Source organism: Arachis hypogaea, chromosome 6 (assembly GCF_003086295.3).
Source record: "Arachis hypogaea cultivar Tifrunner chromosome 6, arahy.Tifrunner.gnm2.J5K5, whole genome shotgun sequence".
NCBI classification, from domain to species: domain Eukaryota; kingdom Viridiplantae; phylum Streptophyta; class Magnoliopsida; order Fabales; family Fabaceae; genus Arachis; species Arachis hypogaea.
In genome coordinates this window covers 18,678,183-18,703,384 of record NC_092041.1, presented here as the reverse complement: position 1 = coordinate 18,703,384, position 25,202 = coordinate 18,678,183, and the positions used below count along the sequence as shown (strand labels likewise).

At 34.4% G+C, this 25,202-nt stretch overlaps 1 protein-coding gene, 1 non-coding gene and 1 pseudogene across 2 annotated transcripts; 1 reads left to right on the top strand and 2 right to left on the bottom strand.

Annotated features, from left to right (window-relative positions):
• Positions 1-2,668: 2,668 nt before the first annotated feature.
• LOC112699808 (small nucleolar RNA R71) lies at positions 2,669-2,776 on the top strand. Its single transcript, XR_003152746.1, has one exon. It is a non-coding gene; the product is annotated as a small nucleolar RNA R71 (small nucleolar RNA).
• Positions 2,777-8,305: 5,529 nt separating this feature from the next.
• Positions 8,306-11,373, bottom strand: LOC140173631 (uncharacterized; annotated as a pseudogene).
• On the bottom strand, positions 10,228-12,749 carry LOC112696357 (vacuolar-sorting protein BRO1-like). Its single transcript, XM_025749088.3, has 3 exons — positions 12,001-12,749; positions 10,891-11,914; positions 10,228-10,793 (listed from the first exon to the last, which is right to left on the bottom strand). The coding sequence occupies exons 1-2, from the start codon at positions 12,670-12,672 to the stop codon at positions 11,453-11,455; spliced, it is 1,134 nt and encodes a 377-aa protein (XP_025604873.1). The 5' UTR covers positions 12,673-12,749; the 3' UTR covers positions 10,228-10,793; positions 10,891-11,452.
• Between the last annotated feature and the right edge of the window lie 12,453 nt (positions 12,750-25,202).

The following is a 25,202-nucleotide window of genomic DNA, read 5'->3' as shown; positions in this document are numbered from 1 at the left end:
CGGATATTCACCCTTTTTGAGTGAAAAAGGGACCTCGGGGATCACCTTCTTCAAGGCCACAACTTCATAGAAGTAGTCTTGATGCACCCTTGAGATGAATCTTTCCATCTCCCATGACTCGGAGGTGGAAGCTTTTGCCTTCCCTTTCCTCTTTCTAGAGGTTTCTCCGGCCTTGGATGCCATAAATGGTTATGGAAAAACAAAAAGCAATGCTTTTACCACACCAAACTTAAAAGGTTTGCTCGTCCTCGAGCAAAAGAAGAAAGAAGAGAGTAGAAGAAGAAGAAATAAGGAAGAAGGGAATGGCGTTGTGTTCGGCCAAAGGGGGGAGAAGTGGTGTTTAGGTTGTGTGAAAATGAAGGAGTGAAGGAGGGTTAGGTAGGTGGGGTTTTATGAAGGATGGATGTGAGTGGTGAAGAGAAAGATGGGATTTGATAGGTGAAAGGTTTTTGGGGAAGAGGTATTGAGGTGATTGGTGGATGGGGAAGAAGAGAGAGAGAGTGGTAGGGTAGGTGGGGATCCTGTGGGGTCCACAGATCCTGAGGTGTCAAGGAAAAGTTATCCCTGCACCAAATGGCAAGCAAAATTGCGTTTTTAGCCATTTCTGGCGTTAAACGCCGGGCTGGTGCCCATTTCTGGCGTTTAACGCCAGCTTCTTGCCCTTTTCTGGCGTTTAACGCCAGTCTGGTGCCCCTTTCTGGCGTTAAACGCCCAGAATGGTGCCAGACTGGGCGTTAAACGCCCAACAGCTAGCCTCACTAGCGTTTAAACGCCAGTGGGTTCTTCCTCCAGGGTGTGCTGTTTTTCTTTCTGTTTTTCATTCTGTTTTTGCTTTTTTTATTGATTTTGTGACTTCTCATGATCATCAACCTACAAAAGACATAAAATAACAAAGGAAAATAGTCAAAATATAATATTGGGTTGCCTCCCAACAAGCGCTTCTTTAATGTCAGTAGCTTGACAGTGGGCTCTCATGGAGCCTCAGAAATGCTCAGAGCCATGTTGGAACCTCCCAACACCAAACTTAGAGTTTGAATGTGGGGGTTCAACACCAAACTTAGAGTTTGGTTGTGGCCTCCCAACACCAAACTTAGAGTTTGACTGTGGGGGCTCTGTTTGGCTCTGTTTTGAGAGAAGCTCTTCATGCTTTCTCTCCATGATGACAAAGGGATATCCTTGAGCCTTAAACACAAAGGATTCTTCATTCACTTGAATGATCAACTCTCCTCTATCAACATCAATCACAGCCCTTGCTGTGGCTAGGAAGGGTCTGCCAAGGATGATGGATTCATCCATGCACTTCCCAGTCTCTAGGACTATGAAATCAGTGGGGATGTAATGGTCTTCAACTTTAACCAGAACATCCTCTACAAGTCCATAGGCTTGTTTTCTTGAATTGTCTGCCATCTCTAGTGAGATTTTTGCAGCTTGCACCTCAGAGATCCCTAACTTCTCCATTACAGAGAGAGGCATGAGGTTTACACTTGACCCTAAGTCACACAAGGCCTTCTTGAAGGTCATGGTGCCTATGGTACAAGGTATTGAAAACTTCCCAGGATCCTGTCTCTTTTGAGGCAGTTTCTGCCTAGACAAGTCATCTAGTTCCTTGGTGAGCAAAGGGGGTTCATCCTCCCAAGTCTCATTTCCAAATAACTTGTCATTTAGCTTCATGATTGCTCCAAGGTATTTAGCAACTTGCTCTTCAGTGATATACTCATCCTCTTCAGAGGAAGAATACTCATCAGAGCTCATGAATGGCAGAAGTAAGTCCAATGGAATCTCTATGGTCTCATTTTGAGCCTCAGATTCCCATGGTTCCTTATTGGGGAACTCATTGGAGGCCAGTGGACGTCCATTGAGGTCTTCCTCAGTGGCGTTCACTGCCTCTCCTCCCTCCCAAAATTCGGCCATGTTGATGGCCTTGCACTCTCCTTTTGGATTTTCTTCTGTATTGCTTGGAAGAGTACTAGGGGGGTTCAGTAATTTTCTTGCTCAGCTGACCCACTTGTGCCTCCAAGTTTCTAATGGAGGACCTTGTTTCAGTCATGAAACTTTGAGTGGTTTTGATTAGATCAGAGACCATGGTTGCTAAGTCAGAGGTATTCTGCTTAGAACTCTCTGTCTGTTGCTGAGAAGATGATGGAAAAGGCTTGGTATTGCTAAACCTGTTTCTTCCACCATTATTGTTGTTGAAACCTTGTTGAGGTCTCTGTTGATCCTTCCATGAGAAATTTGGATGATTTCTCCATGAAGGATTATAGGTGCTTCCATAGGATTCTCCCATGTAATTCACCTCTTCCATTGAAGGGTTCTCAGGATCATAAGCTTCTTCCTCAGATGAAGCTTCCTTAGTACTGCTTGGTGCATTTTGCATTCCAGACAGACTTTGAGAAATCATATTGACTTGTTGGGTCAATATTTTGTTCTGAGCCAATAAGGCATTCAGAGTGTCAATCTCAAGAACTCCTTTCTTCTGACTAGTCCCATTGTTCACAGGATTTCTTTCAGAAGTGTACATGAATTGGTTATTTGCAACCATTTCAATCAGCTCTTGAGCTTCTGTAGGCGTTTTCTTCAGATGAAGAGATCCTCCAGCAGAGCTATCCAAAGACATCTTGGACAGTTCAAAGAGACCATCATAGAAAATACCTATGATGCTCCATTCAGAAAGCATATCAGAAGGACACTTTCTGATTAATTGTTTGTATCTTTCCCAAGCTTCATAGAGGGATTCTCCTTCCTTCTGTCTGAAGGTTTGGACTTCCACTCTAAGCTTACTCAATTTTTGAGGTGGAAAGAACTTTGCCAAGAAGGCATTGACTAGCTTTTCCCAAGAGTCCAGGCTTTCTTTAGATTGTGAGTCCGACCATGTCCTAGCTCTGTCTCTTACAGCAAAAGGGAATAGCATAAGTCTGTAGACCTCAGGGTCAACCCCATTAGTCTTGACAGTGTCACAGATTTACAAGAACTCAGCTAAAAACTGATGAGGATCTTCCAATGGAAGTCCATGGAACTTGCAATTCTGTTGCATTAGAGAAACTAATTGAGGCTTAAGCTCAAAGTTGTTTGCTCCAATGGCAGGGATAGAGATGCTTCTCCCATAGAAGTTGGGAGTAGGTGCAGTAAAGTCACCCAGCACCTTCCTTGCATTGTTGGCATTGTTGTTGTTTTCGGCTGCCATAGGTTCTTCTTCTTTGAAGATTTCTGTTAGGTCCTCTACAGAGAGTTGTGCTTTGGCTTCTCTTAGCTTTCTCTTCAAGGTCCTTTCAGGTTCAGGATCAGCCTCAACAAGAATGCTTTTGTCCTTGCTCCTGCTCATAAGAAAGAGAAGGGAACAAGAAAATGTGGAATCTTCTATGTCACAGTATAGAGATTCCTTTAGGTGTTAGAGGAAAAGAAAAGTAGAAGACAGAAGTAGAAAATTCGAACTTATCAAAGAAGATGGAGTTCGAATTTTGCATTAAGGAATAGTGTTAGTCCATAAATAGAAGGATGTGAGAAGAAGGGAAGTAATTTTCGAAAATTAAGTAAAAGATTTTGAAAACATTTTTGAAAAACACTAATTGATTTTTGAAAATGAAAGTGGAAAAGAAATCAAGTGATTTTTGAAAAAGATTTTGAAATTAGAAATCAAAAAGATTTGATTGAAAACTATTTTGAAAAAGATGTGGTTAAGAAGATATGATTAGTTTTAAAAAGATGTGATTGAGAAGATATGATTTGAAAAACATTTTAAAAAGATTTGATTTTGAAAATTAATGACTTGGCTATCAAGAAAAGATATGATTCAAACATTAAACCTTTCTCAACAGAAAAGGCAACATACTTGAAATGTTGAATCAAATCATTAATTGATAGCAAGTATTTTTAAAAATAGAAAGAAATTGATTTTGAAAACATATGATTGAAAAGATATGATTTGAAAAAGATTTGATTTTGAAAAACTTTGAAAACTTGAAAAAAAATTGCATAAAAAAACAGAATCTTCCCTCTTATGCCATCCTGGCGTTAAACGCCCAGAATGGTGCACATTCTGGCGTTTAACGCCCAAAACTATACCCTTTTGGGCGTTAAACGCCCAACCAGGTACCCTGGCTGGCGTTTAAACGCCAGTCTGTCCTTCTTCACTGGGCGTTTTGAACGCCCAGCTTTTTCTGTGCAATTCCTCTGCTGTATGTTTTGAATCTTCAATTCTCTGTATTATTGACTTGAGAAGACACAAATTAAAAATATTTTTGGATTTTTAATAATCAAAATGCAACTAAAATCAAATAACAATGCATGCAAGACACCAAACTTAGCAGTTTGTACTACTAACACTAACAAAATGAGAATGCATATGAGACACACGAAACACTCAAGTCAATAGAATTCAAAGATCAGAGCAAGTAGATCATCAAGAATAACTTTGAAAATCACTTAGGACACATGAATGAATGCATGCAATTGACACCAAACTTAAAATGAGACACTAGACTCAAACAAGAAATTTTTTTGGATTTTTTTCGAAAATTAAGTGGAAAAAGAAAATAGAGGTATCAAAATTCTTAATGAGAATTCCAGGAATCATGCAATGTTAGTCTAAAGCTTTAGTCTAAAGAAATTAGACATGGCTAAACAAGCTTCAGCAGGACATTGCATTCAAGAGCTAAATTGATGAAAATCAATCAGCTTTGGTGATGATAAGAACATCACCTTGAAACACTCGAACAATCCCCGGCAACGGCGCTTAAAACTTGGTGCACGAAATTGTGATCAATACTTTTCACAAATCAAATAATCCCCGGTAATGAATCCAAAAACTTGGTGTTCAATACCATGGCATAAACACAACTTCGCACAACTAACCAGCAAGTGTACTGGGTCGTCCAAGTAATAAACCTTACGCGAGTAAGGGTCGATCCCACAGAGATTGTTGGTATGAAGCAAGCTATGGTCACCTTGTAAATCCTAGTCAGGCAAACTCAAATGGGTATGGTGATAAACGCATAAAACATAAAGATAAAGATAGAGATACTTATGTAATTCATTGGTAGGAATTTCAGATAAGCGTATGAAGATGACTTCCCTTCCGTCTCTCTGCTCTCCTACTGTCTTCATCCAATCCTTCTTCCTCCTTTCCATGGCAAGCTTAAGCAAGGGTTTCACCGTTGTCAGTGGCTACCTCCCATCCTCTCAGTGGAAATGTTCAACGCACCCTGTCACGGCACGGCTATCCATCTGTCGGTTCTCGATCAGGCCGGAATAGAATCCAGTGATTCTTTTGCGTCTGTCACTAACGCCCCGCCCTCAGGAGTTTGAAGCACGTCACAGTCATTCAATCATTGAATCCTACTCAGAATACCACAGACAAGGTTAGACCTTCCGGATTCTCTTGAATGCCGCCATCAGTTCTAGCCTATACCACGAAGATTCCGGTTAAAGAATCCAAGAGATATTCACCCAATCGAAGGTAGAACGGAGGTGGTTGTCAGTCACACGTTCATAGGTGAGAATGATGATGAGTGTCACGGATCATCACATTCATCAAGTTGAAGAACAAGTGATATCTTAGAACAAGAACAAGCGGAATTGAATAGAAGAACAATAGTAATTGCATTAATACTCGAGGTACAGCAGAGCTCCACACCTTAATCTATGGTGTGTAGAAACTCCACCGTTGAAAATACATAAGAACAAGGTCTAGGCATGGCCGAATGGCCAGCCTCCCAATGATCTAAGATAGCATAAAATGAAGATAGCTACCCAGATGTCTCAATACAATAGTAAAAGGTCCTACTTATAGAAAACTAGTAGCCTAGGGTGTACAGAGATGAGTAAAATACATAAAAATCCACTTCCGGGCCCACTTGGTGTGTGTTTGGGCTGAGCAATGAAGCATTTTCGTGTAGAGACTCTTCTTGGAGTTAAACGCCAGCTTTTATGCCAGTTTGGGCGTTTAACTCCCATTTTGGTGCCAGTTCCGGCGTTTAACGCTGGGATTTCTGAGGGTGACTTTGAACGCCGGTTTGGGCCATCAAATCTTAGGCAAAGTATGGACTATCATATATTGCTGGAAAGCCCAGGATGTCTACTTTCCAACGCCGTTGAGAGCGCGCCAATTGGGCTTCTGTAACTCCAGAAAATCCACTTCGAGTGCAGGGAGGTCAGAATCCAACAGCATCTGCAGTCCTTTTCAGTCTCTGAATCAGATTTTTGCTCAGGTCCCTCAATTTCAGCCAGAAAATACCTGAAATCACAGAAAAACACACAAACTCATAGTAAAGTCCAGAAAAGTGAATTTTAACTAAAAACTAATAAAAATATACTAAAAACTAACTAGATCATACTAAAAACATACTAAAAACAATGCCAAAAAGCGTACAAATTATCCGCTCATCAGTGTTCCAGAGGGTCTTGGGTTCCATCGTACCTCATGTCCATTGGTTTGTCGAAGTGCTTCGACAACCGGACCTCGAGGATGGACCGATGGAACAAGGTGGCACCTATTATCACGGGGCCCCGTGTCCTCACAGGCCTCCCTTCTCCGTCCTCGCGATCTCGTTCCGTGGGGCGCTTTTCCTTGCCTCGGGAGTAGATGATTGTGTCATTTCGTCTTCTCGGGATGGGCGAATCTTCTCGGGTGCTTTCCGCTTCCGTTCTGGAAGCGGAGGCGTGCCTGGGGCGACTCCGGTGGGAATCTCTCTCCCGGCTTTCAGGGGACGGGGAGTAGCTAGGATCGGTGGTTCGTCGATCATGCTCCTGATCGGCTAGTTGTCGTTCCAGGTTCTGGACCCTATGGCGTAGCTCCTGCATTATTCTGGCGCTATCACCGCCAGTTCCTCCGAAGGGTCGCGTCTCTCGCGTCCTTGTGCGTGGTTCAGTGCGTTGTCGGGGGGACCTTCGTCGCCCTCCTGGTGAGGCGACAGAGGCTGCCCCCTCTGCACCAGCTGTTCGGCCTTGGTTTCCAAAGCCCGGCACGACGTCCATTTAGGCGTCCCTACAGACGGCGCCAATGTTCGGTTGGGCGGTTACCGGACGGTTCGGGTGGAGATTTAAGGAGGCGGGAATGCTTCGCTCGCAATTGTGCTGGGATCGGATCTGCCGAGTAGCCAAGCTCTCGTTGTGGATGGTGGGGGTGTCACCTACAAAGACACTCCGACGCTCTAGTCAATTAGTGTGCAGGCGAGAAATAGGTTAGGTTGAATGTATGACGTACCTTGGGGGAGGGGTAGGACCCTCCCCTTATATACTATGTCAGATGTGGGTCCCACGAGAGCAGAACCCACCTTCCTCGAAGTTCCCTGTACAGCTGTGGCGGCCAGCTGTCCTGGACACGTGTTCGGGCCGGTTATGAATACGTCATCCGACCGTTCAGATCGGGTAGTTTATGGGTCGGGTCGACCCAAGTTCCCTTTGGGCCAGACCGTAACAATTTTTATTTTGTACACATAAAAATTAATGTTTTTATATTTTTCAATCATTTATCTCTTAAAACATTTTTGCTTGCACATTAATATAAAAATCAAGATTATTTTATGATTTCTGTAATTATAGTTAATAAAAGGAGAGAAAATCATTCATCTCAATTAATTAAAAAGAGTTTGCCTCAGTTTAACAAGCAAATATTTCTCTTACTAATCCTTACAAATTGTACTTCTAACTCTAATAGATGAAACATAAAATTTCATGAGACAATAATAAGAATTAATTTTGATATACAAATCATTTTATATAATTGATAACAATTAATTTTGATATACAAATCATTTTATATAATCGTTCAATTATATTCGTTCTTTTAAATAATTATGTTAAATTATAAAAATGGTTACTTTTACTAAGAATTTGTTTGGGTACCATTTTTTTTAAAAAAAAATTTAAATGATATTTTTAAAAAAAATCTTTTACAAAAATAAAAATAATTTTATATTTAAATCTTTCATATAAAAATATATTTTTATTTATAAATTATGTTTGAGTAAAATAAGATAAATATATTTTTTTGTTTATTTATTATGTAAAAAACAACTTTTTTTAAAAAAGATATAAATTGTAGCTTCTCAAAAAATATGTTTTTATTTTTTTTATATTTTTAGTGTTTTTACTTTTACTATTAAAAATTTGTCAAACACACTAATAACTAAAAAAAATGATCCTTTTTTATTGAAAAAAATATTTTTTTATCGATTTAATGGTGCTCAAACAAGCACTAATACGACGATATGTAACTAGATGCACATAAAATTTATTTATACTATAGCGTGTTAAAATTAAATTCCAATAATAATTAATAATCCATGGAAAATAAATTAAAAAGCAAAAAATCGAAAGTAGAAACTCAAATTACAAATAGTTTTGACCTTCATTTTTGGATTATAGTATTACAACAACATTAAGTGAGGAGGAAGAACATCATCATCAAACTGAAGTTATTGAAACCTCAATATGCTGTCTCAAGAAGTTCCCTGCACATTTGTTACTTCTTGATCCATTTTGTTGATAACTTCGTTTCTTTCTTGATGATCCATGTTCATACTTTGTTCATAACAGCTCACTATTTTCTTATCTAACTCATAATATTCTTCCATTTTATTCAATCGCTTCAAATCAAGATCGATAAAATACACCTAAACAAAGAGCAAATCACAACTAAACTAAGTATTCAATGTCAAGCATAACTTTAATCATTTTCCATATATGAACATATAAATAACAGAATTAATGTACTTTTATAGTTTTATGTAGTTGTAAATTATTTTTGCCTTTTTCTTTAGATAGGAGGGGGGGGGGGGGGGGGGGGGGAGGGATCAAATGAATTCAGAATAGTAAAAAATTAAACCAAGAATGACAAATGTAAAGTGCTGTTTACCTTAAAATCAACGGCTTGGTTAGTTGACTCAAGATATATGTTATTGTATATAGATGACGAATCCTCCTTTGTCCTTTGCTATAAGGTAGTTCTTCACAATTCTCAAACTTTCATCCAATGAAGCCGAATGAAAAGACTTGTACCGTTTTGCCTGCTCTTCATTCAATTCTGTACATGCCATGCATATTGAGAAATAATGTTATAATATGCATGGATGGCTCCTTCTATGTCGAAATTGTCGAACTTCTGAACCTCAAGGAGCTGATCAAGGACTCTTTATCGGCATCAACGACAGACTACAGCCTTTCCTCAAATGCTTGAGCCATGTGCGAATCTGTTTTCCTTGTGCCACCTCCCAGTCCTCCGAGTATGAGAAAGCCATTCAAAAATACACGAAAATTGTTCTGAGGAGTAATAAAGAGATCCTTGGTAGCCTTACGAATCCTCTCTTTAGATCCCAAGAATAGATCAAGTGGATTGTATTGACTTAGCTCTGATATCTGCAAGCATATTTTTAACTTAAAACCAAAAAAAAGGAAATAGCATTGAGTCCTAAATCACCATGAAAAGTTAACTTTTGTGTGCTATACTGCGCCTTGATGCAACTTCAGAGCTTGATGCATTTCAAATCGAGTTACTCTTCAGATAGAAATCTAGATTGAGGAAGAAATCCCCATTTGGGCTGATTTTTTAAAAAGTAGTTTAAATTGTTACAAGCAGGGTAAAACAAGGGGCGAAAAATGTAAAAGCAGCTAGATTAGTGGGAAAAGATTGAACCTAAGAATAATAATATATGAACATAATGGAAACAGAAATGCAGGGCTTCGATCCTTGGCTATCTGAAATGAAAACAAGGAACAGAATTTCAAATTGGTAATAAGCCTATGTACAAATGTCTTCTCAGCAAGATAATGTTATATTGTTCTAAATTCTAATACTTAAATTTTTTTTTTCTTTTCAACAAATTAACCGAAATAGGGGAGAAAAAAAATCCAGTACCATGAGAGAACACAGAATGATCAGACATAAAAAGACCAAAATCACATTGTTTATCAATCTGGGCAGCATTGACTCGCCACACAGGACGTTGGCTAATAAAACAATCTTTTCAATTAATTCAAGGAATTTCCTAGACACCAAAACATGCACCTAACAAAATATCAAAGCACTGTATTAAGATATCCCTAATCATTAACTTTCTCATGCCATAATTAACCACAGTATCATAGAAACTCTTATTACTAGCAAAACCCATTTTTTTCAACAGTAAAATTAGTCAGAATATAGTACTGAAAGAAACAAAAACTACACAATGAAACAAACAATGCTGGAGCAACAATTACATTTATGTGATACATACTCCAGCACCAACATACTTAGAACCAAGCAATGGCATCATAACATGCTCACATATAGTTGGTCGATGATATCCTTTTCTGAAGAGGAAACAAGTTCATTCACATCTTTCCAAAGCAGAAGTTCATTCTAAATGAAACAATATTATTTGCTTGTTTAAAATTCCTAGGCATTGATGGAAATTGGAAACACTGAATAAGTTCAGTTTACGGATATGCAACAATAACCCGCAATAACTAGGAGATCAAAGTTGTAGCATCAACCAACAAAGTAAAAAAGTTAAGTCCTAAAGCTTTTCTCAACGGTAATGTTACTGTAGTGTCGTCTCCTGCAAGCTCATGTTCTCCAATGCTGAATTTGGTGCCTCTAAGGTTGCATTAGCCACAAGATTTCCATCCTTAATCTTGACAGGGCTAACCTCAGAGAGAAGGTCCAAGCATGGTGGTGTTTCCCATGGCAATCGTCCTTCAGATACCTCTTGAACCATGGAGTAACCCTTACAATATCCCAAAAGAAATTGTTCAGTGACATCACTTGGATCATAAGCAAAAAGCTCATATTTGACCGGATTATAAGCTGAGAAGGCCTGCATCATCTCAATCAAACAATTTAACAAATCAAGATGGACATCAATCAATTGTACTAAGAAAAGATCAACTGAAAAGGTAGATGATTATACATACAGGATATCTAGGTGATGATGAGGATGATTCAACAGATTGGGGACGAGGAAACTTCGATTTCAAGTAGGGAAACTGACGGATTATCATATTGATGTAGAATTCTGACAAGTCAGTCGTGCCAGATGCCAGGCCAGACTCGCACGCGGTCAGTCGAGAGAGACAACGTGAAGCATCATTTAAGGCGTCCATGGCAAGGCGAAGGCCATGGATGGTGGTGAGATCGCAGGAGAGAGCAATGCGGGTGCAGAGGGATCCGAGGTTGAAGAGAACAGAGGCCTTCTCCAAATGGATGTTATGCTGAGAAGAGTGCTGATGAGGGATGATGGCATCGTACCAAACAAAGATAGGTGGGTTGGGTGAGGCATTCATAGGGAAGAAAGGCTCAATCATGCAAAGGTATTTCAAATAAAGGATGAGGCAGTCACGGCGAAGGGGTAGCGAAAGGTCATCACGCAGCATCTCATTGCGCAATTTGTGTAGCATTTGGAGAAGGCCTTCTACTCTGTTTGCCACGCTCTCAGAGTATTTGAGGACAAAGTAACTGCGCAGGGCTCATAGAGATTCAAGGGTCAGTCTTCTTCAAAGGAAGGAATCCAAGAATATCCGACAAGGACGAAGAAGAAAACGAATCTGTTGGATAAGGAGGAGGCATATCCCATGGGTAAGCCACCAACTTTCCATCCTTCATAATCTTGAAAGGATTGTACTCGGAGAGGATGAGGTCAACGTACATTCGGGTTTGTATGTCGTATAGCTGGGTTTTCCTCGAGCAAATCCCTCTAACTAATATCTCAGTGACACATTCTGCATCATGATCAAGAGCACAAGATTCGACCCTTGAATAAACATGAGGTCGCTCGGATTGGGGTAGGATGGATGATTCCCTCTGACGAGCCTCCGCGTATAAGAATGCCACCTTCTGGTAAAAACGAGTTAACCAGGTCCGGTCAAAAGAGCGCAAATGTTTCCGTGCAGCCGAATCATTCCTTATCGTTGCATACGCTCTACGATGAAGCTCATAAACCTACATCATCATCATCATCATCATCAATTCATCATCATTAGAATGAAAAATAAGTGTAAAATCATCAATCAAGAGTGAAGACTGACCGATATAAACGCTAGGGCACATCGGTGTTGTTGGAAAGCGTAACTGGCGTCGTTTTTGTTGAGGAGTTCGTGTAATTCGAGCTCGGAAGCCTGAGTGGAGAAGAGGAGGTGCAGAAAATCGGCGAAGAGGAGAGTTAAATCGAGGGTGGCGGAGACCACGTCCTTGGCAAAAACCTGCCCGAGTTTGCGGAAGAAATTGGCGGCAACTTTGAAGGCTTCGATTGCAAGGTGACGGCCAAGGGCGGTGGTACGGTCGCAAGAGGCAGCAATCTGGCTGTAGATGGCTCCGAGGTTGAAGACAACAGCGGCCTTCTCCAATTGGATGTCGTTGCTCTGTGAGGAGACCCCATCTTTATGGTCAGGTTTGAAGGCGTCGTACCAGACAAAGACGATGGGGTCGGCGTCGGAAGAGATAGAGGTGAAGAGTGGCTCAACCATGGAAAGGCATTTGAAGTAATGGATGAGGCAGTCACGTTGCATGGGAAGGGAGAGGTCTGCTCTACGCTCCACCATGTCCCTGCGGCATTTGTTTAGGGTTTCGAAAACGCTTTCAAATTTTTGTGCATCGCTCTCCGAATATTTTGAGGCTACCAACTTACGTAACGGCAGGTACAGCTCCACCGGATCAGTCTTCTTCAATGGGATTGACAGCACCCCATCATCGTTGTTCATGGCGACGTCAATGATACAATTAGGAACCCAGAATTGGAATTGGATTTGCGCTTTTTGAATTTGATAGTTTTTTTAAATGTGAACGGTTAGCAGTATTTCTTAATTTATTTCTTCTAATGTTTTGTTAATATTTTTAGTTTATTTTTTTTAATTTATTAAATCAAGTTTATTGTGTGTATTAATTAATTAATTAGTTAGTAAATAATAAATCTTCGAATAAAATACATAATTGATATATTTTTAATTAATAATTAAATTAAATTAAATCAAATTATATATATTGAGTCAAACTCAAATTATGTGAATTAAGGACTAAATTAAAATAAGATGATTTTTTACTTATTCAAATTGAATACAATAAATACAAATTAATTTTGTTAGATAATTATTGTCGTCTGGTCTACTATATATAGATGGCCACACAAAATTATAAGAATTATGATTTTTATCGCAAATGCTATTTCAACTCTTTTTTTCTTCTTCTTCTTTCTTTATGTATATTTTTTTATGTATAAATTAAATGTACCCAAAATGAGAAAGTACGGATAATATTTTATTGATTATTTATTTGATGAATATATCTCATTTTAGACATTCAACCATTGTGAATGGAAGTTACTTGTCGTAATTCAAGGTGACCGGTATATTTTTTTATAGTATTAGATAGACGAATATTTGTTAAAATAAATATATTCATTGTAATAAAAAAAATTCAATTATTAAATTTTTACGTTAGTTGTGTAAATTTTTTGAAAGCACAACATAATAAAATAGGTTAATTTTAATATCATTAGAAGCTAAATTCAATAGTTCACCTAAACACCACTGATTATGTTAATAAAGTAATTTTATAATACTACTAATGTAATTTACATATTAATTTTTTTGAGTAAATTTATTTCAAAATATAAAAATTAGACTCAATTACGCTAAAATTTTAAAGATAATATAGAATTTTACAGCAAAATTAAAATTCATTAAGAAAATAAATTTATATATGGTTCTTTCCTAATTATAAATAATAACAAGACTTATAAAAAAATATTAATGTCATCATTTTTATTAACTAGATCATAATATTAGGTAGTTGATAGTTTTATAGGCAAAATTTATTAAGTAATTACGTTAAAACTAGCAGCAAACATTAATGACGTTAAATCATAATATTAGTGTTGGATCTTGATGGGTTTTTCTTTTTTTTTTTTTTTGTTCTGTTTTTTTGAGGTGATGGTGGTGGTGGTGGAAGAAGGAAGTTGATATGGATTCAGCTCTGCAAGAGAAACTAAGGTACCCATCAATCAAAATTTTAAGCTTTTGGTGTGAATTAATGAAGGGGTGGAAGAGAAAGAAGATGATACAACACAACACAACAATAGCTTCGCTTTGGGCTGCGTGTTAAAGATGTCTTTTTATTTTTTTTCTTTTTTAAAATAAAATGTAATTTCTAAGTTAGTACTAAATGCACAGCTCACTTAATCTGAACGTGCCAGCAAAGAGTGAATAGAGACCCGTGTCCACTCAAACTAACCACGTCACATGCTAATGGCCGGAATGGTGATTGTGTCCGCAGGAGTGTATAATTACTGTGCACGCGTGACTCATTAAATGATTTATGTGTATTTGTGTCCAGCGTATGAACTTTCAAGTGTAATTTTGTCCCTTCTTCCTATAATTTATTACAATAAATTAACTATATCAACTAATTGATTTTATTAGATATTTAAATACCACACAATTTAGTATAATTTATATCAATTTGATTTAGTAGTATTTTCTAATTTATTTCTTTTAATATTCTGTTGGTATTTTTTAATTTATTAAACCAAATTAATTATACTAATTATCTATATTAATTAATTAATTAGATTAATTTATTAATTATTAAAATAATAAATTTATGAATAAAATAGACTCTCTAGATACTTTTCACTAATAATTAAATTAAATCAAATCATATATATATATATATATATATATATATATATATGATTATATATATATATATTGAATTAAATTCAAATAATGTGAACTAAGAACTAAACTAAAATAAGATAATTTTTTACCTATTCAAATTGAATGTAATAAATACAAATTAATTTTGTTAGATAATTATGGTCTTCTGATCTTCTATATATAGATAGTCACACAAAATTATAAGAATCATCATTTTTATCGTTTTTGCTATTTCAACTCTTCTTTTCTTTTTTTTTTGTTTATGTATAAATATACTTAATTAAAATAAGATGGTATGGATAAGTGTTTTATTAATTGTTTGTTTGATAAATATCATAGTTTGAAAATGTCTCAATTTAAGCATTTTATCACTGCCGATAGAAGTTGAATCTGTAGTAATTCAGGGTGACCGTGATATTTTTTGTAGTATTACGTAGAAAAATATTTTTTATAATGAATATATCCATTGTAATTAATTTTCTTTGTCAATCTGTTATCTTTTACCTAACAAACAATATCCATATTGAATATATTATTTTCGTTAGAAACCATACATAATTGATTGATAATTCTATATATAAAAATACTCTTGTGGTAACTAAATACCATATTTTTATCTCGCAAAAGTTAATTCTCCTATTATTATGCCAATGTATAGCACTATCAGACAAAAACGGATTAGATTACATTTATTTCCGACGAGGTGGGTAACCTTTTAGGCCTAATCATGGTCGAAGTTGATAAAGATTTGAAAAGTGTTAACAATACAAATACTTTTTATTTTTAATACCCAATAATAAATATATAAATTAAAACTAATATTGTTTCGTACAAAATCATAAAATGTATATTATACTTAAAATATATATAATTCGTATTAACTGTCATTGTTTATCAATTATGTTATAACAAATCTGGTTATTAAAGAAGATTAAAATTAACTTAAATATACGCAATATTATTCCATATCTTTATTTTTATTTTATCATCATAAAAAATCATACATATTATAAGAGAACATTGTCTTTTTACTAACGATTCTTCCATTCAATAACTTTTATAAAGAACAGATGGATGCTTTTGTTATTTTCAGTTCTTTGGTAAATATGGACGACGCATAAAATAATATTGTGTTTGGCAAGAATATATGAGATTTTAAAAGACTGAAGCATAGGTTTAGTCCTTAACATATTCGTAGATAAAGTGTAGTAGATAAAAAAATAGCTAATAAAAAAATGGTTAAAACTTCTTCAACGTTAACAGGTGTTCTATAACTTTTTTAGATTTGATTGTTTCTTTGTTATTATATGTTGTTCTGTTTAATTTATACTAAAAAGACTTATGATAATCATTTTATTGTGGTAGTATAAAAGTTGTATGTAGGTGCTATATTTATTTAGTATGCTTTTAAATCTCATATCTTTGATGAATATTTGTGATTGAGTAATTATTAAAATAAATTGGGTTAATATCTATTATATATTTTATTTAAATGATAATAGCGAGTAAATATTTTTTTAAAATAAATAATGTAATTTTTTCATAAAAACAACGTTTGAATAATTGTGAAATTAGATTATACCACAGATGATGATAAATATATTAGCATTAGATCTGCTATAAAACAAACTTTTAGAAATATTATGTTGTATTATATAATTTAGATATATTTTTTCTATTTTCAATCTATATTATTTGGATTGACATATTTTTAAAAAGGGTTATTTAATTTTTTAAATTATTAAAATTAGGTTGATTAAATATATAGATATCTTATAATTTAATATAATTTAATATATATAGATACATGACTATTATAATTTTATTATTTATTGTAATAAATTCTAAAAAGAATTTTTGTAAATTATAATTTATTTTTTTATCTGCATATTCAACTTTTAAGAATAATTTTTTAATTTTTTATTTATACATAAATTATTTTCTATTTTAATATATGAATTTTTTATTGGGTAGTTCACTTTAACAAAAATAAATTAATTTATAAAGATTAAAATTTAAATATATTATCTATAAAATTTTATGAAAATTCAATTATATGAAATTTAATAATTTTTTCAATACATACTTAAATATATTATCTATTATATATAATTATTAGGATAAACAAGCAAATATAAATTGAATATATAATTTAATTTTAATTTAAACTAAACACTAAATGAATTGTCAGAAAAATTACAACTAATTTTATTTTTAATTTTTTTATAAATTTATTTAAAAGTAAAAATCTCTCTATAACTACTAACATTACTAATAAAAAAATTATAAATCTCTATAAAATAAAAAATAAATAACATATATATAATTTTTGTATTTTTAATTGTAGACTATGGACAAATTTTTTTAAAAAAAATCTTATCGACCAATATGCAATTTTTGATTTTTTTCTAAAACTTTTCAGACTTATCAATATTTAAGTTGTCTATACATCACTTCTCAAAATATTAGGATTTCACAAGTTATAATATATGATATTAGTTATTGTTATATATATGAAAAATGTGACTTATTTACATATTTTTTGAATTAGAAGAATTTGTAGGAAAATAAAATGCTGGAGCAGAAAATGGATGAAAAAATCAACTTTTCATTGTCTGGATCAACAAAGAAATTGAATGAAAAACAAAAAAGGTGTATGTGGAGCTCATGTAAATTTGTCCTCTTCAAAGTTGCGAAAAAAACTGACGGAGAAGTGCAAACATGGATAGAAGTACAGAGCAATGTTCTGAAAACCGGTTTGAACTGACCGTTCAAACCGATCGAACCGGAAACCGTTAGTAAACACGGTTCGAATAGAAGACAAAATCGTAAAATTTGAAAACCGAAGTTGACCTGCCGAACTGGTCAGGAACTGGTCAGTTGAACCGAACCGTGATCCGGCCGGTTTTTTGAAAAAGGAGCTAAACGCTGTCGTTTCATACTTTCATTGTGCTGCACACTGACAAATCCTACCCAAACTCCATCGTCCAGATTCTAGAATCGAATCCAGAACGCGCATCTGCTTCCTCAGTGCCTCTCTCACACTCAGTACAGGGCTCCTCTCTTCGAGCTCCTGGTCGTCCGTCCAGCCGCCTGCTACCGCCGCCGAAGGAACTTCGAACAGCCACCGCATGCTCCCTCACTTCCCCTCCATCATGCCGCAGCCATTGCAACCTTCCTTCCCTTCCATTGCGACAGCCACCGTGCGAACGTGGAAGCCTCTGTCACGCAGGTTCCCCACTTCTTCTCCTCCTCCTCATAAAAGATACAGGTATACAGCGCCCCACCCCCAAAACACAAGCCCTATGTTACTCCCCCACTGCCGCAAGGGTCTCACTCAACGCTGCCGTTGCACTCAGACAACATCGTGTCTTTGTCCGGTCGTCTGCGGCTCCACACTTCTTCCTCATTCAACAATTGGTGCGTCTTCCTCGAGCTCACGAAGGCAATGGCTTCATTTTTTTTTAATTTTCGTTCTGTTTTTTTTTTATCTTTGCTCAGAACATTGATTCAATGATTTTTTTGAGATTCTGCTAGAACATTGATTTTTTTTAATTCTGTTAGTGCTACTCATATTGAAATTTAAATCATTGATTAGCTCTGCTCTTGTGCTGTATTATATTATTTTTTTGTTTTGGATTGAATCATTGAATAATTAGTTAATTTAGTTTAGTTAATCTTCGTTAAAAATTAGACTGATTTAGTTCACTGCTTAATCTTGTTAAGCTTGTTTTAGTTTTCAAGTTGTTTGCTGCTTCAATTTAAAGGGATTGTGAATTTTGGTTTAAGTTGTGATTAAAGTTTTCTTCGTTTAGGTGTTCTTCACTTTTCCAGTGAAACTTAGCCTTTGATTCTTTAAGCATACAGGTTCAAATTATTGTTCTTAGCAATGCTGATTCTTAGATATTTCTTTCTTTGTTGCTTTGTTTTAAATGTTTCTATAGGTGTTGTATTGTTGCTGTGTTTTAAATGTTCTTTTGATTCTTTTTTGTGTTGTTGCTGTATTTTAAATGTTCTTTTGATTCTTTTTTGTGTTGTTGCCGTGTTATCTTTCTTTTTCTTAAATGTTTGTATTAATTTGCTGTCCGAGGACCTGCACACCAACTTGCATTCTTGCAATGAAGCTTTCTACGTTAAAACTGTTTTTGCATACAAAATAAATGTGGTTTGATAATTTCTAATTGATATAACTTATTGTGGGATGAGTTAGAAATTACTTTGAAGGTGTTGGAAAGGAAAGGAGGTTATTAAGCAATTGGAGAGTTGATAGTGCTAGCCTTTTTTTTGCTATTAATCATTGTGCTGAACTTGTTAAAATTGATTTGAAAACTCTGTTAATTTATCTTGTTAAAATTATGTTTGAAAATTTTGTTAATCTTAGTTAAATATAGTTTATTTTTGTTAATCTTGGTGTATTTATTTATATTTTATTTATTATTTTATTATAAAACAGTTATTTCGGTTGAACCACAGTTGAACCGGTTAGACCAATAAATTAGTAAACCAGTCACTAAAACGGTTCGATGACCGGGTTCGATTTTCAGAACCTTGGTACAGAGTTATCTTTTCAATTATAATTTATATATAATATATAAAAATATTAATGTAATTTTACTCTATTAAAATTGTTCTCTCTTCTAACTTTTTCTTCCATCCAAGCAAAAGAAAAAATTTTTTCTATTTTTTTTCTATTCATTTTTTCTTCATCTAAACAATACAAAACATATATATATTTGTCTTTTCATTTTTCTTTCCTCTCATTTTTTTTCTTTGCATTTTTTCCTCTTATTTTTTATCTTATATCCAAACAATAATTTAGTGTTTATTCATTTATCTCCTATTAATATTATCATAACAAAGATACATGTGACTTTATAAAAAGGGATATATCATAGATTTTGATTATCTGAAAATTTAATGAGTGGCTAAAATTGCTTTAGGTCACGAGCCAATGAATGGTAGCAATAGGGATGATCACAAAAACAGGCAAAACATGTATTTGCAAAAATTACTCGTGATTTAGGGACAGATGGGGACATATAAAATCCTCATGACCTACCACGTGAAAATGAATGGGGACTAGGGGTGGTAAACGGGATGAAACCCGTCGGGCCGGCCCTCGTAATCCGCCAAAAAAGGCGGGGCGGGCTGAAAATTTGAGACTGCCAAATTTAAAAAGTCTGCCTACTCTGTATCGCCTAATTCGTGGATTTTGGCAGGTTTCGGTGGGGTGAGGCGAGAAAGGCTTCCCTGTTGGGCCAAGCGTTTTTTTTTTTTTTGTGAGGCCATTTTTTTAACAAATTTTAATGATGTTATTGATCTACAAGAAGATAAAAATGGTAATTGAAAATATTCTAATATTCTAAGTTATATTTTGGATTGTGTTTTATATTTGATTGATTACAAATTTGAAGATATTTTTTGTGAGTATAAATTTGAAGATATTTAATTATATGTTTTGGACAATATTTGTTTTGCTTTCGACAATGTTAGTTTTATTATTTTGTTTTAAAAACTTTGGTTTATAATTATGTTTATTACATATTTATAATTATAAAGACTTTATTGTTTGTAAATTTAGAAATTAAATTTTTTTTGTATCTTTAGAAATTATATATTTATTGAAATGGTTGTGAAATTATATATATTGTTTAATATTTCATGGTTTATAAAAAAAAAGAGATTTGACGGGCTTGGTCCGCCAACCCGTCAGCCTACAATTAAGCAGGACGGGGAAGAAATTCAGTGCTGCCTCACTAGGCAGGACAGGGAGGTCCAATCCGCCAAATGGCAGACTTTTGGCGGGGCAGGGCAGACTTCCCTGTTTGCCACCCCTAATGGGAACACGGACATAAGTACGTGCCCCATGAAACCTATTAAATACACGCGAATATAAAATTATTAATTTATCATAATTTAAGTATGTAAATAGTATAAATTGATATTTTTAGTATAAAAGCAATAATAAAAGTTATTAATTAAGTTAATTATATAATTAAAAAATTATGAATATTTTTTAAATAATAATAAAAAATGAAATCATTATTTTCACATATTATAAAATTTGTGAAAAAATATTGAATAATAAATCAATTATCACCCTGTCAAAAAATAAATAAATAATTAATACATTAGATGTTATTATTTACGTACTAATATAATATATATTATCGATTATTAAGTTATAATTAATTTTTAATCTAATTTTTGGTAACTAAAATTTAAATGATTGAAATTATTAAATTCTAAATATTTTATATCTAACCAATTTTATTTTTGTTATTGAAATTAAAAAAGGATGAATTGTTAATCAATTCTAAATTTAAATTTAGATTTGAGTAAGAAAATTAAAATATTTTAAATTTTATCTCGCTAACTATAATTAATTTTAAGATAAAAAATTATTTGGTACATCATATATATTATAGGATAGTATGATTATTTGCTATTTTTTAATGGTGAATATTACCAAATAAAATAGTATAAGAAATTAGAACGAAATGTATTTACCAGTTCAATAAATATTAATTTATTTTTCAATAGAATAAATTATATACTAAATAACAAAAATTGTTATTGGTTTCTCTTCACACTTATTAATATTTAACGATGGTGTTTCGGTATATCATCTTACTAAAAAATATTAATTGATCTAATAACTTTTGTAATGACATAAGTTAATAAATTTAAAAATTTAAAAATTATTTCATAAAATGTGAAGTTTCAACAAGTAACAATGTTGATCATATTGTTTTGACTTCAAAAATGAATACGATACCAACAAATAAAATTGTCCCACGTAAATTTTAACAAAGACAAAAGTCTATAAATATTGCTATTAATGAGAAATTAATCTATTTTAAAGACAAATACAATTTTTTTTCTACAGATTTTCTAACTCGGCAAGTCGAGGACTAATCCACCACATATTGATGCTCTATTTATTAAGGGTCTGCTATTAGCTAATGGATTGTTATACACACAAGATGAGATTCGAGCTCTAAATATTTACTTAAGTGGAAAAAATGAGATGATCATTCAACCAATCCAAATTGATTAAAATATTTACTAATTATTTTTAATACTTTTAAATTATAAAATATTTATAATAATAATAATTATTATATGTATTTTTCATTTAATTTTTAAATAAATTTTTTTATATAATTTTATGTATCACCCGTGTAGGATACGAGAATATTATACTAGTTTTAATAAAAGTGCTAGTACCTGTTTTATGTTATTTTACATTTTTATGCTAACTCTATTAGGACTATTTTTCTTAGACTAAATTTTATTTATTTATTTTTTTCGTTCGCTCATGTTTGTGAAAAAATATCTTGTTTTGGGGCTTTTTTTATTTATATATGTATAAAAAATTCTTCATTTCCTATAATTCGCATGAATCAAAACTATACCCAAATTGCGCATGGTTAATTCGCATTTGTCATTAACGAAATGAAAATACTCACTATTACATGCAAAGTGGCCATGAAATGAGTGCAGAACTTCTGACACACTGCATGCTAAATTCACCAACCACGAAATGGAGCATATCGAGGCTAACACACACGAAGTGACTAATTTACTGACGGCACACACGAGTTGGCCCATTCCACAACTGACACGCACGAAATGGCTTCGAGGCAGTAATAGCAGCAAGTCCCGGTGGTGACCGTTCCGTACGAGCATGCAGCGGGTAGTGTGGGAGGCAATGGCTTGAAGGGTTGTGGGTGAAGCAATATAAAAGGGGTGAAGGGGAGGGGGACCAATTCGGATGGTAGGAAATAGGAGAGAAATCGTGAGGTAATATGTTTTGTTGTACTTTTGGTGGAGTAAAAAAAATTGTGGTGAAAATTTTTTTATTATTCATTAAAATGAGTAGTAATAAAATTAATGTGGAAGAAAATTTTAATAGATTGGATGAATTTCACATTTCGGTGCATTTACATTTGAAGGTTTGTTTTTTTAATAAATAATAAAAATAATTGTTATTAATAGAAAAAATTATTATAAATTGAATAATTGTGTTTTGATCCTTTTTCTATTTCAGCCGGCACGGGCCTCCATTTCGCGGCTGCTGTGCTTCCAATTCGCGTCTGTCCTGTCTGATGTGGTTGGTCCAATTCGTGGCTGCTGAAGTTGAAATGGAGTCTCTATTTCATGGCGACCTTGGATGAAATGATGACTATTTCCATTTTGTTGGTGATGAATGCGAATTAATCATGCGCAATTTTGATATAATTTTGATCTATGCGCATTATGGAAAATAAAGAATTTTTCATACATACATAAATAAAAAAGTCCTTGTTTAGAGTGATATCCCAATCAAACTGTTAAAAAGTCTTTTGTGATGAAGTAATATGTTTCCGAGACCATAGTTGTAAAAACTGGACCGGACCGATCGGGTTGATCGAAAAATCGAGGAATCGGACCCCTAACCGTTCCAGTTGAGTGATATAACTAGATAAGGAAGAGAATTGTTGAGAATCGGGTTGAACCGGCCGGTTTTATGAAAACCGAAAAACCAGCGATTTTGGTCAACCGACCGGTTCAGAAGTTTTTTTTAATTCATTTTCTAAAACGACGTCGTTTTGGTTTATTAAAAAAAAGAAAAGTCTCGCTCTCTCGTATACGGTACCCCCAAACCCCAATCCCAGTTTCCACTTTCCACTTTTCCCCAACCCTAATCCCCTAACGGCTAACCCTCCCCGCCACCACCTCACCTCACTATGTCACAGTGTCACTCACCCAGCCATCACCGCTAGCCACCCACTGTCGTCTTCTTCGTCTCACCGCCGGACACCCATTATCAACTCTGAAGTCTGAAGGAATAGAGCAGACCCGCGGCTCCGCTTCGTCCCTATCTCTCATCGTCGTCGCCGTTCTCTCGCCGTTGCTGAGCCGTTGCCTCGCTCTTCTGCTCTGTCAAATAGGTTAGTTGAATATATTGTTCTCCAGTTCTCCTCTGTTCTGCACTGTACTTTTGCAGTTCTGCTCTAGGCTTGTTGAAAACTTATGAATAATGAATAATGTTGTTCTGCACTTCTATTATGACTTATGCTTGTTCTATTCTGTTGTGAAAACTTGAAAGGATATATTCTGTACTTCCTTGACTGATGCATCAATATTTTCTGTTGTTCTGGAGTTGAAAGGATATGTTCTTTTCTGGAATTGTTCTATTCTGTTGTGAAAACTTGTTCTCACAATATTTTCTATTGTTCTATTCTGCACTTCCTTGTTGAAAGCTTGAAACTATGAATAATGTTGTTATGTTGATTTGTTCTGTGTTGAATATGCTTGTTGAAAAATTTATGAATATGAAGCTGTTATGACTAATATTTTTATGTTGTCTGTTCTGTTATGAATATACTTATGGTCTTGTGCCGTGAATTTAATCATTTAGGTAGCGTTTGGTAAAAAGACAGAGACTGAAAGACTAATACTGAGAGACGGAGACTTAGAGACAAAGGCTGAAATAAATTTCAGTATTCTGTTTGGTGCAAAGTGGGAGACAGAAATTGAAACAAGAATGAAGTTCTAATTTAATTTGTACAAAGAGTAAAATTGGAATTAATTAATTGAAATAAGGGTATTTTAGGTATAAAATGTTATTAAAGTTTCAGTATATGTCTCTAAATATTTCAGTCCCCTATGTCCCTACTTTTTGGAGGTACTGAAATACTGAAATTTTAGGGACAGAGACAGAAATTTTAGTACCAGTCTCTGACCCAACAAACATGATACTGAGTCTTAATCTCTCAGTCTCTGTCCCAATACCTCGAAACAAACGCTACCTTAAGCCTTTAATGTTGCTGCCTTACTGAATAGGGAATAGGAATTAGGAAATTTAGGATTGCTATTGTTTTATACTTTTGCTACTCCATATTCTTTTAGAATGGCTTCTGCGAATACACCATCAGAAACACCATCTTTGCAAGAACAAGGATCAACTCCTAATGCATCCATCAGAACCCAAAAAAAAAAATAATAAAGCAAAAACTGATCCTGCATGGGGTCATTGTAAACAAGTTGTGGAATTTGAAAAAACTATTCTATTATGCATATATTGTGAGAAGCTTATTAGGGGTGGAGGAATTCGTCGGTTTAAACTTCATTTGGTTGGAAAAGGAGGAGATATTGAGTCATGTCGAAGGTGCCAACTGCAGTGAGACACCAATTTCATCAAAGCATTGAAGAGTTTCGAAGCAAGAAAAGAAAAACTCAAGAATAATATGCAGAAAGTTATAATGCTTGTGATGAAGTTGAAAGAGAATTTGACGAGATCGAACGTAATGAGATGCAACAACAACAAAAATCCAGAGTTCCAGCACCTAGCTCTAGAAAAGGAAAACAAGTCAAATGTTTTATGAGAAAATTATCCAAGAGTTCGTGGGTATTTGTTGAGTAAATTAGTTGAGGATGTAAGGAAAATGATTAATGGTTATCGTGAGATTTGGAAACAAATTGGATGCACTATTATGACCGATTGATGGACTGATCGTTGTAGGCGTACTTTGATTAATTTTTTAGTTTATTATCTTAAAGGAACTGTTTTTCTAAAGTCAGTTGATGCT